This window comes from Jatropha curcas, chromosome 11 (genome assembly GCF_041381405.1).
Source record: "Jatropha curcas cultivar XTBG-Jc1 chromosome 11, XTBG_Jcur_1.0, whole genome shotgun sequence".
Taxonomy (NCBI): domain Eukaryota; kingdom Viridiplantae; phylum Streptophyta; class Magnoliopsida; order Malpighiales; family Euphorbiaceae; genus Jatropha; species Jatropha curcas.
In genome coordinates, this window is record NC_143161.1 from 3,235,954 (window position 1) to 3,254,460 (window position 18,507).

The following is an 18,507-nucleotide window of genomic DNA, read 5'->3' on the forward strand; positions in this document are numbered from 1 at the left end:
TTTGTGGAGGAGCAAATAAAAAATCCAAATTGATACTCTCTTTGATTCGTTTACGGTCTGTAAATGAATCAAAGAATTGGTTTTCGGAGCATTTCTTGAGCAGCAAAATCGCAATGTTCTTTGTTTTAGCATTTTAATGTTAAACCTACAAGAGGATATTTTGTTAGGCTCATGTGCATGGTCTAATTTTGGACGAATTATCACACTAATGCTGAATGCGCATTGAATCTAATCTTATTTTTTTCAAATACATGAGGTTCTTTGTTATTTGCAAGATTTGTTGTATTAACTTTTATGCTTGGTGTGAGTGATTTTATAGTCGAAAAGAAAGACTAGAGAGCCTAAGGAAGAAAATGTGACACTTGGACCTGCTGTCAGGGAGGGTGAGCATGTTTTTGGAGTTGCCCACATCTTTGCATCTTTCAATGATACGTTCATTGTGAGTATTTGGAGTTCTGTTACTTTAACAGGCAGTATTTCTCGATGTTCAGTTGTAATTTAATTTCTCTCTTTGAACTGCAGCACGTGACTGATCTTTCTGGAAGGGAAACCCTGGTTCGTATAACTGGTAAAGTTTAGCTTTCTTTTCTTACTGCAACCATTTTCATGCCAATACGTTGACTTGTGCATTTTAAGAACTTTTTGGCATAGTAATGTTTGCTGTTTTTGTTTTATGTATTCTTGATGTCCATGAGGTTTGTATTTGAATTTTAATTCTCTGGTAGCTCATTATAACTTTTAGTTGACATCAGATACTCTGATTTTGTGGTGTTTGATTCTCGATCATCTCTTCTAAAAATGGTGTTTGATTCTCGATCATCTCTTCTAAAAATGGTGTTTGATTCTCGATCATCTCTTCTAAAAATGGTGTTTGATTCTCGATCATCTCCTTTAAAACAGGTGGGATGAAGGTGAAAGCTGACAGAGATGAGTCTTCCCCATATGCTGCCATGCTTGCAGCTCAGGATGTTGCACAGAGATGCAAGGTTTTGATCTTATTTACAAATTAGTTCTTGTCTCTTGATCTGATTTGGAATTTAGAATGGGCCATTTATATTTCTGGTTTTGAGTGCCTTAGTCAAAGGTCGCTTGGCTGCTGAATGAAGCATGAACAAAGCACTGTGGTACCTTCAAGGAAAAGCATTTATCCAGCGTAGTCTTTTACTGACCAACCAAGTGTTAGTAGTTACATGAATGTATTTGCGCGCCATCCTAGAATGTTCTTCCAGATGTGAAAGCATAAAGTCATTCTCTATTTTTGTTCATTTCAGTGCATTGGTTTGCAATTAAGTGTTCCAAATCTTCCTAGCCCCAAAGTAATGTTATCTATTCACTGGAAAAATGCTTGATTAATTTTAATCATTATGATGCAGGAACTTGGTGTTGGTGCTCTTCATGTTAAGCTGCGTGCTACCGGAGGGAACAAAACAAAAACACCTGGCCCCGGTGCACAGTCGGCCTTGCGTGCCCTTGCTCGATCTGGGATGAAAATTGGTCGTATAGGTAAAGTTCTTTATCCTATGGTTTGGTGTTATGGCATAAGATTTTTTACTTGTGAATACAGTTGTTTCTGTCGTATTTAATTTTTTATCATACAAATCATTGGCGTGCATTCAAATGTTCCCTAGTTCCATTTTAATATATGCATGCAGATTTGCTTTAGAAGTTTGAAATAATATTGATGCTTATTAATCAGGCCAAAAATTCTCTAATGCTATTCTTAGGCTCCAACTGCGTGTCATTGTCCATGGCACGTGTGGCTGGTTGGGCTGTTCAAAATCGATTGCATTGGTTTTGAATAGGATTCCAACCTCATTTATTAGCTCTTTTGTATATTTCCTATCATGGTCAATCCAAACACATTCACTATAAATGAGGTTGGAAGCTGATTCAAAACTGAGCAACTGATTTTGAAAAGCCTACGGCAACAAATTAGAGTCTCTGATGCGCTTTGTCAGTAGCATTTTCAGTGCTGTACGTTGCCAATATGAATGTGGGTGCTGAGATTCTGGCATGGTTTCCAATATAATTAAGGCTTATGCATTCAGATGTTCCCACGTTTTGTTTTTAACTTGTGAATGAAAACTATAGGATCTATGTGAATGATGTGCGATCTATCATTAGATGACTTTTATAATAATTTTTTACGGTGTGTAGATATTGATGTTGGTTTCCTCTATCGATATGTTATTTCAGAGGACGTTACACCAATTCCAACTGACAGCACTCGCAGAAAGAGTGGTAGAAGAGGGAGAAGGCTGTGAGCTTCTTTCCTTAGTGGTCGAGGATCTTGTTTCTTATGTGGGAATTATCTGGAATGGATATTATATTGATCTCAGCTAAAGTCAGTCTTATTTCCTGTTTTGGAACTAAAATATTAGTTGTTATAATTTGCTATGCTCAATTGATGTAGAAGAAAGATGTTATTGAATACCTTGAATTTTTGGTTTATGGCATTGCTTTAGCCTTTGGCTAGTATTCGTCTATTGCTTAAGGCATTTGAGTTCATATACCGCCTTCGATTTTTAGCTGTCATTGTCTTGACGTGTTGAGTTCGCAGCAATGAACTCTATCTTGCTTTCTGTTTTGAAATCAATAGCTTTTGGCTCATGATTACTAAGTTTGGATCTTCCATGGGAAAGTTTACAAGGAATGTATTTTAAAAAATACATTATATTTTAAAAATACATTATAGAATATTTAAATTATCCTTTTCAAAATTAAAAGCTTTCTATTTAATTTTACTACAAAATATTTAATAAATATGGGGAAAATTGGAATAAAAAATTGATATTTCTAGAGTGTTTAAAATGAAATGTTAATTTGTTACGACTAAAATGAAATCAAAAATATCATTTTGTTCATATTAAAATGGATGCTATTAAAATGGAACTGAGAGAGTAAGTTTGTGTCAAAAAAAAAAAGTTATAATTTCACTTTATAATAATAAAAATGGACTATTTAAAACATCTAAAATAAGATATTACTTCATCTAAGTACGATACATTTGAAAAGATATTATATTTCAAAATATTTATTATATTTATAGTTAAAAAAAAAATTTTTTTTCTGTATTTATCTTTTATACATGATAAATAATTTATTATTTCAGTTTTTTTTAAAAAATTATTTCAGTTTTTTAAAAAATTTGATGGATACAAACTTAATGATTTTCTTAAGGAAATCGTTAAGGAGGGTGTGACGAGTATTTAAGAAAAATGTAGTAATATAAATATAAATGGACTAACAAGACAAAATCCCAAAGTATGATAAAATGATTATAATGTGCAGTTAGATAATTGAAAATGACGAATAATAATCAAAATCTTTAATTCAGAAATAAAGTTAATTAAAATAAATATATATTTTTAATTTATTATCCAACATAAACACAATAAAAAGGCATTATTAAACATTGATTCACTTTTTTGCTTCCTGCTCCTCCTCCAGCTCAAAAGCGGACACAGGAAAAGTCCTCGATATCCCTGTCGGATTACCAAACGTTATTTTCGTTAAATCCCCTGAATCGATATAAATATCGGAGATGGTAACCCAAAGCAGAAACTCCTTGCTCTTCACTCCCGTCACCCGCCGCATCTGCCGATCCTTCACGATCGCTGTCACCTCTGTATCATAAGACACGTTACGCCCGATTGCACGAAATTTGTGCTCTGTTCTCTTCTTCTGTTTCAGCCACACAAATCCAGTAGTGCGGTTATATCCGACCTCAACGATGTCGTCCAGTGGCAAGAGACCTTTAGGTAGGCCGAGCTCTCCGAGGAGCTGGATTGATTTTTGCTTGCAAAGGGACCCTTCGTTGTAGATCTCGGCTTGTTCTCTGTGGTTTGCAATCTGTTGCGCCATTTGTGGATTTGGTTGATTTTCAAATGGATAAAAAAGAAGTTAGGAAGTGAGTAATTGGTGTAAATTGTGGGAGGAAGGTGGAGAATATACAAGGAGTGACCGTTGAAATGACTATAATGGACTTGGATTGTGACTTTCAAGACTTCTTTTACAAAATTTGCTTATAGACTAAGCTACGCATTTCTTTTTATAGTATATTAAGTAAATAAATTGCATTCGTATTTTTAATTTCAAAAGAAAGTAAATATTAGGTCTATCTGGATATTTAAATTATTCGATTTCTTTCTTTAAAAGGAGGATTAATTTCTTAATTCTCTAATATACCTTATTTAATATTACTACTAATTTTTGAACAATTTTCTCATTCATTTTTTTTAAAGTAACGTCTAATATTAATATACAGAAATATAAGTTAATTTTTTTAATCTGTATTAAAAAAAAAGTTTTTTTTCTTTTTTCACAAAGGGAGTAATTAACAATTTAGTGATTCATTTGAAGAGAATATATGAAAATTTGTAATAACTTCAATACAAGAATCCATGTCAAGATAATTAATCTAATGAAATAATTTATCATAACAAAGCATATAATGCTGGTTAAGAAATGCAGACTGTAGGAGCAGAAATTCTTAATCTTGATTTATGGCGTATAAAATATAATAAGTATCGTTATCATTTTACCATTTGGATGAAAGAATTTGGGTTATGGATAAGAGGTATAACCAGTGATTTATCTTTCTAAATTTTGAATAGTTTTTTTCGTAGATGTCTGTATTCTTTATTTCCGTATTGCAAGTAAATTTAATTTAATTTATATATCATTTTTATGAATTATTTATATATTATTATACTATCAACTGTGTATATTACTAAAAATCAAAAGTTGTTTATAAAATAAAAAATATTTTATGAAAAAATAAAAAAATTCAATAATTAACATATTTGTAATAATAAAATATTATTATAATTTGACAACTCATATATATATATATATATATATATATATATATATATATATATATATATATATATATATAAAAGTTATTTATTATTAAGAGAGAAACGAAATCTTGGATTTGTTATTACTTTTTACTTTGCGGAAGAAAGAGCGACACCTTGCTAAATAAAGACATAATATATTATTTATGGTAAATATATGGACAATTTGACTGATATGCAAAAGAAAGAATGCCACTTTGCTAGATAAAGACGCATATATTATTGTTTATGCTAAATATATAGACAATTGATTGACATAGTTGTTAAGTACAGTTGATTTTTCTATATTTGATTGCAACGTTATCTATTAAAATATGTTAATTTTCTATATTTAATTGTAAGAAATTTAATCCTTTTGGAAAATCAATATGTTAATTTTCTATATTTAGTTGTAATATTTTTTTAATTACTTTTGTGAGAAATATAATATTTAGTATTTTTAAATTAGGTTACAATATGTAAAAGATTTTTTTTTCGGTGAATCATATATAAATTTGAAAAATAAAATATAAAAATTTTCGATTTGTCTCTTTTTCATATATATTTATTAGAAAATAAATTTTAAAATATAAAGCTTAAAATTTTGAAATTCTTAATTGTCTATATGTATTTATTTAAAAAATAATTTTAATAAATTATATCCAATTAATTAAATTTCTAATTAATCAGTTATTGTAGGATATTCAAATTTTCTTAAGGTTATCTCATTTTGACATCATATTAATCAAAATAAATTATCCCATTTTGACATCATTCTTTCCATACAAACATCAAATAAATAATATAGGATAAAAAGAATTATTGAACAATCAATTAGATAAAAGAAAGAGTTAAAAACCAATTAGACCGAATGTTTAATTCTCATAAATGGTAAAAATTTCTGATGAAAGCGTTGACACATTGCAAGTAAGAATTAAATCTAACCTAACATACTCATAGTCCAACACATTTAACCCTATAGAGAGGGAGTTGGAGTCAATTAATTGTTGCTGAAACGAGAAGGAACGGGAACATTTTCACAAGCTTTTTATGAAGCAGCTAAAGTTAAAGCTCATCTAATAATCAATGGCTTCAACTTCAAGCCGGTACCATTACATTGCATGCATATCCCTTTTTGTGTGAAAAATAACCAACTAAACCCTTACCAAATACCAAACAATACAAATCATTAAAAATCTCTAACTCTTAACTAAAAGTAAAAGGAGGAACATGTCCTGCCAACCTGTTATTGTTTGTCAGCTTTTCCTTGTGAATGTTTGTTGGTTTGTTAGTTTCCTTTCTTTTACTCTTTTCCTTTTTGTTTCTATGCTAATAATCTAATTAAAAAAAAATCAATTATGGGATTCACCCCACATTTCAAATAGATAGTTCTGACACTTACCACAACTGCTACTATTTTTAACGAACAAATCTTGGACTCTTTTACTTCTTTCGAATCTTGATCTTTCATTAACACCATTGCTTCCATCTTTCCTGAGGTTGTGTCTGTACTCTAAAACCACTTGCTCAAACACCTCTACTTCAAACATGTTTAACTTCAGTTTTGGGCTCATATGATCTCTAATGTATGCAAAAGCCAATTGATCTCTTGGATTAAATGCTTCCAACTCATTGAACACAAGGCATGAGAATAGATTACTCTTCACTCCATGTTTCCTTAATATCAATGCACTATCTGGCACATCTGGCAATAGTGTAATACAAACAGAAGAAAAAGACATATATATCATGTTTTATATCAATCAAAGAATTATAAATCACCTCCTTCTTTTTAATAAGATAATGAAATTTTAAATTATGAGTAAAGACAGATCACCTGTCACATTGATATGTATGAAATATGAAGAACCCAATTATGAAAATGACCTTTTAAGTCTGCATGTTAAAAAGCCAACTGTATTGTTTTGCTACTAACCATAAGTCCATAATATATTTTTGGGTCCACACTAATTGTACAATATAAAATTTAATGCAGGATGTCTTGTAAACGAAGTTTATTGATAATAATACAAGTTGAGATGTTGAAGAATTTTCTAAAAAATCATAATTTCAAAAACAATTATACTCATTGTTTCAGTAACTCCTCCTGATTACAATTCAACCACTATCTTTATGTAACTTTAGTAACACTTAATAGACAAATCCAGAAGGATTTGCTTTAAAGAAGCAAGCAAGCAAGTCATTATTTTTTCCTCTTGTTTAATTAATTAAGCACAATTATACAACTAATAACACCTACCTCTAAACCAAACCACCCACCTAGAGGAAAAAAAAAAAAAAAAAAAAGAAGAGTGTTCTTTCAACTCTAATGAAAATTCCCAGTGGTATCAATTTGCAAAACACATGTCACTAAACAGAGATTCAAAATTTCCACATTCAAATTTAATAAAAGATTAAATTATAAATAATTAAAATTACCTGAGGGATAGGGGAGTTTAAGGGGTGTCCATGGCTTCAATCCATTCTTACAATAAGTCTCCATTTGTATTCTCAAACCATCAACATCTCTCCACTTTCTCCACCTAGCAGTTGCCAATGCCTCTTCCATTGTATGTATAAAGAATGGATGTTTCGATATGGCCATGTCTACTTTTTCTGCAACTACCAATGTATGTATCAACAATATTGGATCCACCATTAGTTGCAACTTGGCATCTATCCAAATACTAAATTTTGAGTTAGGAAATAGTCTATGAACTAAATATTTAGGTATTACTCCATTCATGGCTGGATTTTCATATAAATGATTGCTTGAAACTTTAATAATTCTCCACACTCCAATATTCAGTTCATGAGATTCTTTTGATATCAGTTGGTGATTTTTTAATCCTTGTAGGGTTATATCATCGACAAACATGAAGAAACAAACATTTTCTAAGGTTTTGGATGCAAGGCCTTTTGGTTGCCTTATTTTGTCATGGTCATTGAAGATTGCTGACACCACAACTATTCCATCACAGTCCTCCGTTGCCTTTTGATCTGAATAACACAAAAAAAAAAAAAAAAATGTCAGTTGAAATCTGAACTTCAACAAGAACAAGAAGGAAAGTTAAAGAATCAGAATCTCTTTTTAATCCTTAAAGAAAACAGGGGAAAATTAATAAGTATAAAAACAGGGGAAATGAAATAAATTCTTAATAATTCGAACAAGAAATTCAAGACTGACCAGAAATACTGATTGGAAACTTCTTGAAAAACCCACAAGGAATCTCCAAACGATCATTCAAATTATTAAAATAAGACATCCTCTTCTGGGTATTGAAATTCCCACCAAAACTTTCACTTTTTCCTTCTACATATCTCAAGCCATTTGAAGACACAGATGAGTTCTTACACAATTCTCGTATCTCCTTCAATGCCATCGAATAATCTAGAAAAAAAAAATCCATTAATTATAAATGCAAAACAAAATAGCAGAACCCATAATTCAAAAAAGGGGAAAAAACAGAACACGGTACCAGAGAAAAAAACAGGGGAGGAACAAGAAGAGCGGTGGGTAGGAATAGCGTACTTGTGTTCGCCATAGGTCGAAGGGTAAGAGAAAAGAGGGACCTGAATAGGATCGAAAGGAGATGATCTGAAGAGGCATTTGGTTGGATTGAGAGAAGCATAGAGAGCTAAAAACAGAGTGGAGAAAAAGTATAACAGAGAAAAACAGAGGAGTTTTGATTGGAAGATGAGAGGAGTGGACAACTTTGCGTTTCCCATAAACTCGTTTCCGTGGGTTTTCTCGCCTTTATGTTAGTTTCTTGATTTCGACTCTAGGAGAGGTATATTGTGTGCATGAGTTTATTGTAAGTAATCATGCTCTTTCCAAAATTTTAAAATTTCCTTAATCACAGCTTATCATTTACATATTAGTATTAATTAAGAAAAATTATAAAATCCTTATTTATATTTATATCAGCTCCTTATAAATTTTATTTTTATTTTTAATCCTCTAATATTTAAAGTTTATCTCCACCCTTGAATTTATGATAACATGATCCAAAATGTGATATAATAATATGATAAATTAATTATTTGCTAATATATATTGTATTGGAATATGTCATCTATGTGTATAATTTGAATGGTAGCGGATCAGCTTGGCAGTTGCTAAGCTTCGTGGTTGTTGAATGTGTAGAAGGTTGTGAAATGATCCAAAGATCATTTAAGGTGGATGGTAATCACATAACCTTTCTCGTTTTAGTCTACTTTGAAATTTGTATTATTACTATTTAATTATATTTATTAAAAAATAAATATTTAACGTCTTAGGGATGAGATGGAATGGTAATCAGCTATTTTTATTTAATTGGTTATGAGTTTATTGAAACACTCGAGATGGACTGCATTACCTCCTTAATCGACATATGTCTATAAATCTATTGAATTTCATAATCATAACATTCACGAATTTGATGAAATTATGACTTAACTTACTTTTTTTTTCTTAATTAAATAAAACTATGAAATATTTAAATTCATCCTTTAAATTCTATCAGTTTCAAATAATGTTGATATATTTAATTTATTTTGATATAATTTTAAATTTAATAGTTGCTAAGCTAGTTCTAGTTTATAATCGGGCTAACAATATATAATTCTACATCTCATTAAATTTGACGGTTTTTAACATTTTTATAAGAATTAAAAAAAAAAAAAATTAAATCACCTCTATTCTATTCATTCTATTCCGACCATGTATATTGAACAAAACAAGTCTTACATTTCTCTAACACAATTGCACATGCGATAGTCATACATATTATATGCAAATAGAAACATAATATTATGAACATACATATAAAAATGTTGAAAAATTACAATGCAAGATTAATTTACAAACTCCTTCGTAGGAAAAAATTGGCAATATAAAAGTTTATATTGATTGCCCTTAATTGCTACTCTTTGATCTTTGAATACTGTGAGCTTTGGTGATATCTTTTTTGAGCATCTTCACAATCTTATCAAATTCATTGAAATTGGTAATGTCTTTCTGAAACTGCTCATCTACAGTACATGGGGGAGACTGGAATATTTGGAAATGTGTTCTAACTTCTGTAAATTCTTCCCAATTTTTTGAGGCTTCTTCTTTGGGATAGTCTAACATTATATAAATGATTGCCTATATATATATATATATATATATATTCATAAACATGGAAAAAATGAGTGTTAATTGATTAATTACTTGATCAGACAGTGTAAGTAATCCAAGAAGTGCTCACCTTATATAGAGGTCTTCGTGCATCAGAAATTTCTTCATGATCACTAAGGCAATCACAGTTCAAAGCCTTCTTGTAATCTCCCTATACAGATGCATCAAAAGAAAATTAATTACACGAATCTACACATAACTGGGATTGATATTCATGAGGTATTAATTATCATACCTTGTAGATTAGCATTTCAACCAGCAGCATTTCAATCTCATAAGCTTCATGAGATTTGTTTCCCTTTTTTGCCTTTTGAACTGCTCCTTCAAGTATTTCAACTGCTTCTGCTTCCTTTCCACTCATTTCCAGCTTTGCAACGACAGTCTGAATTACAAATTTGGTAAACATCATTAAGTTTAGTAATTATGAAATCAGCAAGAAAGTGAAAAAAGCTATGCAAGGATATATGAATAATTAACCTGCAGCTTATTAAAATCAGGTTTTTCCTCTAAAAGCAGAGCCTTTAATTCACTTTCAGCTGCATTGAGTGATGCTGCGTCTGCACGAGCATGCTGATAATGAATTAGTCTCTCCATAGCCAGTTTCCCTCCATGGAGAGCTCCAACAGACACGGACCTCTTGAACACTTTTTCTTTACGTTTGCCTTTATCACAAGCGCGTTTTGCAAAACGACATGCTATGTAAGTGCTGGCAATGATAACAATTGAAGTTGCTATTGCCGCCACTGCGCGCACCATAGTACTATCACCTATGGAGTAGAAAAATTCCCTCTCCAAAACTTGGAGAATTGTAACGTACAGAAGCATATTTGAGAAGACAGAGGGCAGATTATTCTGATTTTAGTTTGGTTGATGAGTAAAGAAACCTGACGTGTAATTACAGGAATCAACTTGGACAGGGTCTAAATTAATACCTATCCAATATATCAAGGAAGACATTTTTTCAAGATTTTATTTTTCTTGAGAATTCTTGAGTTTCAAGAAAAAGCTTTATGCAAGTTGATTCTTTTTTAGTAGGAACAAAATTAGTAGAAAGGTAATTATATTATGTTTTTTTTTTAAAAAAATAAATAAAAGAGATGCCTTGCTTACACAACTTGAAAGTAAGCTCTCTGATTTGTATTCTCAATATTAACATTTTAAATGAATGCCAAGGAATGAAGTTCCTAATTCTCTAAAACAAAAACCATAATGGAATCTATTCTATTTCATGGAAACAGACATCCTCTTCCTGACCTTGTACACAAACCTTCAGCTCCGAGCACTTCATCACTAGCCATCACTAAGCTTCATTTCAGCCAAACCCAGGCTAACAATTACATTTCACTTACCACAAAAGTCAATACAAGCCGCCCACCCAGGCAAGTATTAACCCGTCCTGTAATTCGGGCACAAGAACGTTCAAGGAATGACAGGAAGGATAATAAAAAGACTGCGCAAGGCAGAGCAGGTGCATCCATAGCTTTGGCTTGTGTTTTAGGTATAATCGGTTCTAGTTTGAAAATGAATCCGAAAGCCATAGCAGGACCAAGGGAATTATATCAGAAAGCTCCTCAATCAGCAGTGGCATATCCATTAGGTGGACGATCTGCGTTAAAATCATTACTGGACGTTAATGTGTGTTTGGCTTCAAGCAAATTAGAGCCTCCAACAGCTACTACTCAACTCCCTTCAAGGCCTTCAACGGAACAAGTTAATGACCTTATTAAGGTTATCTTCTTGATAAGTTCTTATTTAATTAAAACTTTTGCTATTATTATCTTTATTAGATTGATTGATCATAGAAAATCACTTGATTTTAATGACCTTATTAAGGTCATCTTCTTTGTTCACTTGATTAGATTGTTATGTTTGCAGATGGAGGCAGTGCGACTAATGAAATATGGGAAACCTAAAGATGCAGTGTTGTTCCTGCAGGATGCATATAATTTATACAAACATGATCCTGAGCCTGCATATAATGTCGAGATGGCATTAGTTGAAATTCTCATCTGTCAGGTTCCTATACTAATTATTAATTAATTACATCTCTAATAATCATGATTCTATTTTAATTAATAAGTTGACTTAATTATGCAGGGAAAATACAAGGAAGCTTTGAAGTGTAACTGTCTCAATGATGACCAACGTTTGCCTTCAGATGGTCGGTTTCCTCTTTACAAGGTTCGTTAATGACATCTTTAAACTGATTAATTTTGAATCTTATGGTACTTAATTAATAATAACTTATAATCTTAATTATTTTTTCCGTCGAAAAATATTAAACAGGCTATTATATATACAATGTTGGATGACATGGAGGAAGCCAAAAAATGGTGGGAAGAATATGTGGAAACTGTTGAAGAAGAATTTAATCCTACAAACGATTAGAATGTAATGTAAACATATATTTAATTACTATTACTTCAATGTATACTTACAATTTGCTTCAACAATTACTATAAATTATTTAACACATAATAGACTTGAATTTTTTTTTTTTTTTATAGGCTCTCTTTTATAAAATTAGCGATTTTTGTATCTTTTAATTATTGTAATACGGTCCACTGTTCTAACGATGTTTAACAAAACCGTAAGAACAAACGACATTTCATTATCTACATGCTCAATATCTAAAAATGACTGAATACATAAATTCACCTCTGAATTTTGTTACTGTAACTTTATGGTATCTTTTAACTTTTATTTTGACTTATCAAATATTTTAACTTATAAAATCACACTTATTAAATACTTTAATTTTCAAAATTACTTCATTAAATACTTTAACTTGTAAAATTAGATCAATTAAACATTCATTAAAAATTAAAATTTTTGAAAATTATTATTCTGAAAATCATGTAAATTACATATCCAGTCGATATTTTACAGATAAAAGTAAAAACGCCTAAAAATTATTGATGTTAGTATTCAAAGGTGTGTAATATTATCAAACTTCATAATTCAAATGTACGATATGTCATTTGTAAAGTTCACAGTATTGCAAGGTTAAAATTGTAAAATTGAGGAATGAACGGATGTATTGAGCGATCTAAGGCATAAGAATTGTTGCACAGCAGGCCTTGTGTTTTTACTGTTATAACCTTTTAAAAAACCAATGATAAATGGGCATCAATGTTAGAAAACAAACCCAATTGTGAAATAAACCCAAAGAATATATGGGCTGAATCCATCCTAAGCCTATTGGGCTGACCTAAATTATCCAAATCCCCTTAAATAACAAATACAAGATGCAGTTGGAATTTTATGAAACACAAGTGTCAATTTTTGAATTAATATATACAAGTAAATTGACACCAAATCAAAATCTGAACTCCTATAGAGCAGAGATGATGCATGTAAGCCATCTTTTTTGGCTCGACTTTGTATACAAGAGCCAAGATTTTCAGTAACTTGTAGCCATGTTTCCCAACAAGACAGTCACATGCACTCCATATGTAATAAAATTCTATTATATTTCTGGGTTTACTTCTCTTGTCCTAATATAACAGTCTTACACAACGAGACACGGGTTCCTATATGACTCAGCAAGAAAACCATCCAGTGTGGAGGAGCCACGGCGGTACAAATACACGTGTTGGAGGAGCTGGCGGTTTCTTTACTTGTTGCCCACGCACCTAAATGTTTGTGCATGTGTGTATACTCTGTACAGTAGCGTATAAGTTTGTGACTTGAGAGTCTGAGGCTTAATTGACAAACTATAGAGCCATTATTGGTTATATAAGAAAAGGAAAATAGGCCCATGCCTATGACCTCATTGTACTAAATGTGGGTCTTAACTCTTTAAATATTATAGCCCACCTATATCCACAGTTCCACACCATTACCATGATACCATCAAGATTAGGAATGAGAGCAAGAGGGATATTTTAGGTCCTCTGCCTCATTTCAATTCGTTTAATAAAGATAAGACAATAAAATTATTATTCGTAATGAATACAGACAGGATATGGATATAGATCTTTAAATACAGCGCTTCGGACCGTTTAATGAATGTATGGATAGTTATAAAATAGTCTGAGACAAGTATGGATGGTAAAATTACTACCGTCATCTAATACAAGAGTTTCTGCTACCATTAATCACTATATTAAACGAGTTTAGTCGTATGTATATGTAACAATCCTATATATTATCAGTAGAAAATGCAAATGAATTTTAAATAAGTCCTGATTTGGATAGTTTAAAATTTATAAATATCGTACTCGTTTCTGGGCAATATAAACAGGTTTAAGACATGCATATGTAATAAAATTTTACACGGATTTAAATACTATTACTTAAACGGATATTTAAAAAAAGGATTTGAAATAGAAATGAGCAATTATAAAATTTTGGATAGCTTAAGAATCACGAGAGCCTGCTTTCCTTGCATCCTTCGTTAATTAAGACTTTGTTCTATTGTTTTTTTTTTTTTTTCTCGTTCTTTTTTTACTCAGAAATTAATTTGTGATTAAGGCTAATTGCTGTTTTATATATTTATTAAATTTATATATAAACATCATTGTTCAAGCAAAAGATTTTGGAGCATCTTCAAATCATTAATTAATAATCAAGTTTTAATTAATTTATTGTTTTGGTACTTAAAATACTTCTTACTGGTTGAATTATTATTGAATTGAAATCCGTAGAAATGACATTTTCTTAAAATAAACAATGTAAGAAGCAAGACCGTAAATGAATCAAATTATTTGTGATTATACGAGACTCAATTTGAAAAAAAAAAATCTATTTAAATTCATTGGATAAATTTAACGAATTAAGTTTGCATTCAAGTTTAAAATTTATGAAATTTTAATTTAATTTTTCAAACTAAAATTACTTATCGAGTCGACCTAGATCTGTCGGCTGATTTACGGCGTGGACTAGGTTGAAAGGCATGTAAAAATCAGAGGCAAAACTTGCTTTATTTTCACCAGAAAAAGAAGCTAGCCTCCCCTCCCTTATAAGTTTAGGACCGTACAGTGTAACTGCGTGAGAACATCATTTTATCCTCTGACTTGCATTATCGCGTCGCTCGCGTGCTTTACCAATCTCTTTGTCCAGCTTTGTACCATCACCACGTGGCATTCAATTATAAAGTTACGTGTCCTTCGAAGAAGCCGCGGGGGCCACTTGCACTCCTTATCATCTTACCACCACCGCCACCACCTTCTTATAACTAATAACTAATAACTATCAAAGTTACAAGTCCTCTCTTTTTTTCTGAAGATTTTCTCATCCACATCACTATTTTTTTTTTTTTTTGCTAGATTTTATTTTAGTCGGCTTTTCAAATCACAACTAGTCTTTGATTTTCCCTTTTAATGTGTAAAAAATATAGCGTATTAAAATAGAAAATTGTAATTGATAGTGACCTAATTACATATTTCACTCTCACATTCCTATGATAATGTTCTATCATTCTTTTAATAATTTTAAAAAATGTTTGACTATGACTTATCACTGACTACTGTTACAATGATATTTTTTTTTAAAAAAAAAAACTTTAATTTTAATAAATTTGATGTGAGATAATTTGTAGCCAAAAATTAATGAGCTCCCTTCTTATGCTCGACAAAAATGAAAAGTGTGAGGTTAATCATGTTTACTCTAATTTTGATTTCCTATATTCTTTGAAAATAATATTTTCACTAGTAAATATTAATCAAAGAAGTGAGTTATTCTTATTGTATATTTTACATTGTTATTTCAATCTAATTGTCATGTAAATAAAAAAAATAATTAGATATATTATTGAAAATTTTTTATAAGATATACTTCAAAATTTTTTGATTATTTTATTTGAATTATTGAATGAAAAATAAATAAAAATACAAAAGTTTATCAACCATTCGTTAATAGTTTGATAAAAGAGTTTTTTCTTTTAATAAAATTAATAAAAAATATTGGGTAATATTTAATTAATATATTGGTGTTATATGATAATACATGTATGGCAACAACGTTAAGCTAGCGTGGGAGAGTGGGGGCCAATAGCTGTGATTACAGTTTAAAGAAGAAATGGGTGGTTGTGTACCGTTGATCGAGTAAAAAAAAATTGTGGGACCCAAAATTGACTTACCCAGAACAGGGGAAAAAATAGTACTGGCAGGTCCGTCAGTTTGTAACTTTATATAGACCAACCTGGATATAATAGACTTGACATAAGCAAACAAATAAATAATTTATTAATCAAAACCTGCGAATGCAGAAAGCCCACGTCACCTTCCAAATCTGACGCACCCTAGTTGTCCACGTTTCAAAAGCCAGATTCGTTGGAGTGTAAGATTACGGCTAACCATTTGAACACGTGTTGATAACCCAACGCCCACACGGCTATACGCAGTGGATTTTAGGTTGTCCCAAGGGACGAGGATTCGAAATCTAACGTGGCTACAACGTTTCTTCTACTTCCTTATCGTAATTTCTCATACTGCAGTGGTCATCTTTAATTTCTTGGAGAATATATATTTATTAAAATCTCATATTATTTTCTAAAAAATAAAAATATCGTGTCATTTTTTTTTTTCAAATCGACGCTTGTCTTTTGGTATCTACACTAAGCAAATATTAATTATTTAAAAATTAATAAAAGAGTAATTTAGTAATTTTAAATTGAAAATTTTCAATTATTTCCTTAATGGGTATGAAAAAACTTTAAAAAACACTTTTATACCTTATATTCAATTGAATTCTATAACATTATATTGAAAATCTATAAATAAAAAGATAAAGAAATTTAAAAAAAAAAAAAAAACTTCTGGGTTGGTCTGTTTGCCATCCCATGTTCAGTTCATTAATCCTCCTGCCATAAATAAACAGTTTCAAATCCCACCACTTCACACATCACATATCTCTCTGCCTGCAATCAATGCAAATTTGTTTCTCCATCCAAATCATTTTACTATTTTAGTGTCCATACTGAGAGCTTTATCATGAAAACTAAACTGATCTTTTTTGCCCCCACAAAATAATAAAATTTCCTTCAGTTTGTTAGACTTACCCCACATAATAATAATAATAATAATAATAATAATAATAATAATAATCCCAATTTAAATTCAAATTTATAATTTTCTACTTTTGAAAAAAAAAAGAATTGAATTGATCAAATTTTTAGAAAATTCAATATTATTAAAGTTTGGAATCAGCAAATGAAAGGATATAGTAATTTGTTGAATTTATAATTTTGTTGATATATATATATAATATAAGAAAATATGATTTACATTATTTTCGAAGGTAACAAATATAAAGGTGTACCTTTCAAAAAAAAAAAAAAAATGTAATAAAGGTGTACAGTCTGGATGGAGATGAGGTAGTACTGTTGGTGTATCACCCTTATAGGCTGATAAAGAAGTATGTGTGGCTAGAGAGAGAGAACAGTTGGTCTTGGAACAACTTTTCTTGACAAAACATTGTCATCATTTATCCATTGAAAGTGAAATAATGCACTAATTTAGATAACTTTTGGATCCCTATTCCCACCATAAAGTACAATAAAAAGTGATTTTTAGATTTTCATCATTTTCCTTTTTTTTTTTTTTTTTTTTTTTGTTTCAATTTACATGTCAATAGCTAATATTTGTATAGTTATAGGATTTTTAATATTCACATTTGTAGTATTATAAAATGTTAATTAACAGTTTATCTCCATGCACTAAGATAGATGAGCCACAAAATAATAAAAATTAAATAATTTTTATATGAAATTTACACCATAGAACCCTAAAAATGTTAGAATCTACAAGTTTCTACTTATTTTTTATTTTCAAATGGAAAATCTTCAATTTCCCTTTCTGTTAATGGAGGGAGGTAACAAGAAAGGTTGATCTGCTAGATTAGATTCTAGCTTTTACCCGTTAGATGATAAAAAGTTAGGAGTGGGTCTACTGATTCGAGGTTAGGTAGTTCTGGAATCTCCATTAATACTATAAAGTAAAGAAAAGAAATGAAAGAGCAAATTCATTTCTCTCACAGAAACCCTTTCTCTTTTGGATCAGTGGGGGTCGGGGCTTTGGTTATTGACATTTGGAAAGGAAAGCTACGTGCTTGCAAATCAAATTACAGCAGCAGCCAAATGTACATTTATTACTTTGGGAATGTTTTTCAAAGTGTTGAATTTTGGGAAGTGGGCTGCCTAGTTGATTTTGACCCTATAAGGATCTTTTCTGTTCGGTTATTTTTGTGAATGTGGAGGGGAGTTTCTTAAATTAACAAGGTATTTTTGAGAATAGTTTAAAAGCTCTGGCAATGTTTGAATTGAATTTAGTCCAATTTGATTAGTTGATTCATAAAAGAGAGAGGATCAAATCTATGGAATTCGAAACAATAATATTCTTTTCAAATACTTTTTAAATAAGCAAATTTTACCTATAAAATTAGAGATTTAAAAATGATAGTAATCAATTATTATATAAAAAAATTTTGCCTGAATTTCCACATCGTCCAAAATGTAAAAACATAGAGCTTTTAGGATTTCATAAACTTTGAAAAATTTCA

At 30.5% G+C, this 18,507-nt stretch overlaps 5 protein-coding genes across 8 annotated transcripts; 2 read left to right on the top strand and 3 right to left on the bottom strand.

Moving 5' to 3' along the window:
- Positions 1-298: 298 nt before the first annotated feature.
- On the top strand, positions 299-2,486 carry LOC149492374 (small ribosomal subunit protein uS11z-like). Of its 2 annotated transcripts, none has more exons than XM_089715929.1 (5): positions 299-439; positions 523-568; positions 901-986; positions 1,374-1,503; positions 2,158-2,486. In XM_089715929.1, exons 3-5 carry the CDS (start codon positions 906-908, stop codon positions 2,262-2,264), a joined length of 318 nt encoding a protein of 105 aa, XP_089572055.1. In that variant the 5' UTR covers positions 299-439; positions 523-568; positions 901-905; the 3' UTR covers positions 2,265-2,486. The 2 variants fall into 2 exon arrangements, with proteins under 2 accessions (XP_089572055.1, XP_089572056.1); XM_089715930.1 differs by having other exon boundaries at positions 2,197-2,486.
- Positions 2,487-3,340: 854 nt separating this feature from the next.
- Positions 3,341-3,997, bottom strand: LOC149492375 (uncharacterized). The gene has a single exon (XM_089716074.1). It carries the CDS (start codon positions 3,862-3,864, stop codon positions 3,421-3,423), a length of 444 nt encoding a protein of 147 aa, XP_089572200.1. The 5' UTR covers positions 3,865-3,997; the 3' UTR covers positions 3,341-3,420.
- Positions 3,998-5,692: 1,695 nt separating this feature from the next.
- LOC149492376 (transmembrane protein (DUF616)) lies at positions 5,693-8,606 on the bottom strand. 2 transcript variants are annotated; one of them, XM_089715983.1, is made up of 4 exons: positions 8,321-8,606; positions 8,029-8,232; positions 7,281-7,841; positions 5,693-6,546 (listed from the first exon to the last, which is right to left on the bottom strand). In XM_089715983.1, the coding sequence occupies exons 1-4, from the start codon at positions 8,568-8,570 to the stop codon at positions 6,194-6,196; spliced, it is 1,368 nt and encodes a 455-aa protein (XP_089572109.1). In that variant the 5' UTR covers positions 8,571-8,606; the 3' UTR covers positions 5,693-6,193. The 2 variants fall into 2 exon arrangements, with proteins under 2 accessions (XP_089572109.1, XP_089572110.1); XM_089715984.1 differs by having other exon boundaries at positions 8,374-8,515.
- A 997-nt stretch (positions 8,607-9,603) lies between these two features.
- LOC149492377 (uncharacterized) lies at positions 9,604-10,900 on the bottom strand. The gene is made up of 4 exons (XM_089716547.1): positions 10,483-10,900; positions 10,241-10,387; positions 10,076-10,156; positions 9,604-9,972 (listed from the first exon to the last, which is right to left on the bottom strand). The coding sequence occupies exons 1-4, from the start codon at positions 10,828-10,830 to the stop codon at positions 9,742-9,744; spliced, it is 807 nt and encodes a 268-aa protein (XP_089572673.1). The 5' UTR covers positions 10,831-10,900; the 3' UTR covers positions 9,604-9,741.
- A 264-nt stretch (positions 10,901-11,164) lies between these two features.
- On the top strand, positions 11,165-12,551 carry LOC149492378 (uncharacterized). 2 transcript variants are annotated; one of them, XR_016318877.1, is made up of 4 exons: positions 11,165-11,733; positions 11,881-12,016; positions 12,103-12,186; positions 12,292-12,551. XR_016318877.1 is itself a non-coding variant. In XM_089716536.1 (4 exons), exons 1-4 carry the CDS (start codon positions 11,215-11,217, stop codon positions 12,391-12,393), a joined length of 846 nt encoding a protein of 281 aa, XP_089572662.1. In that variant the 5' UTR covers positions 11,166-11,214; the 3' UTR covers positions 12,394-12,551. The 2 variants fall into 2 exon arrangements, 1 of the variants encoding a protein (XP_089572662.1); XM_089716536.1 differs by having other exon boundaries at positions 11,166-11,733; positions 11,881-12,021.
- The last annotated feature ends 5,956 nt before the right edge of the window (positions 12,552-18,507 follow it).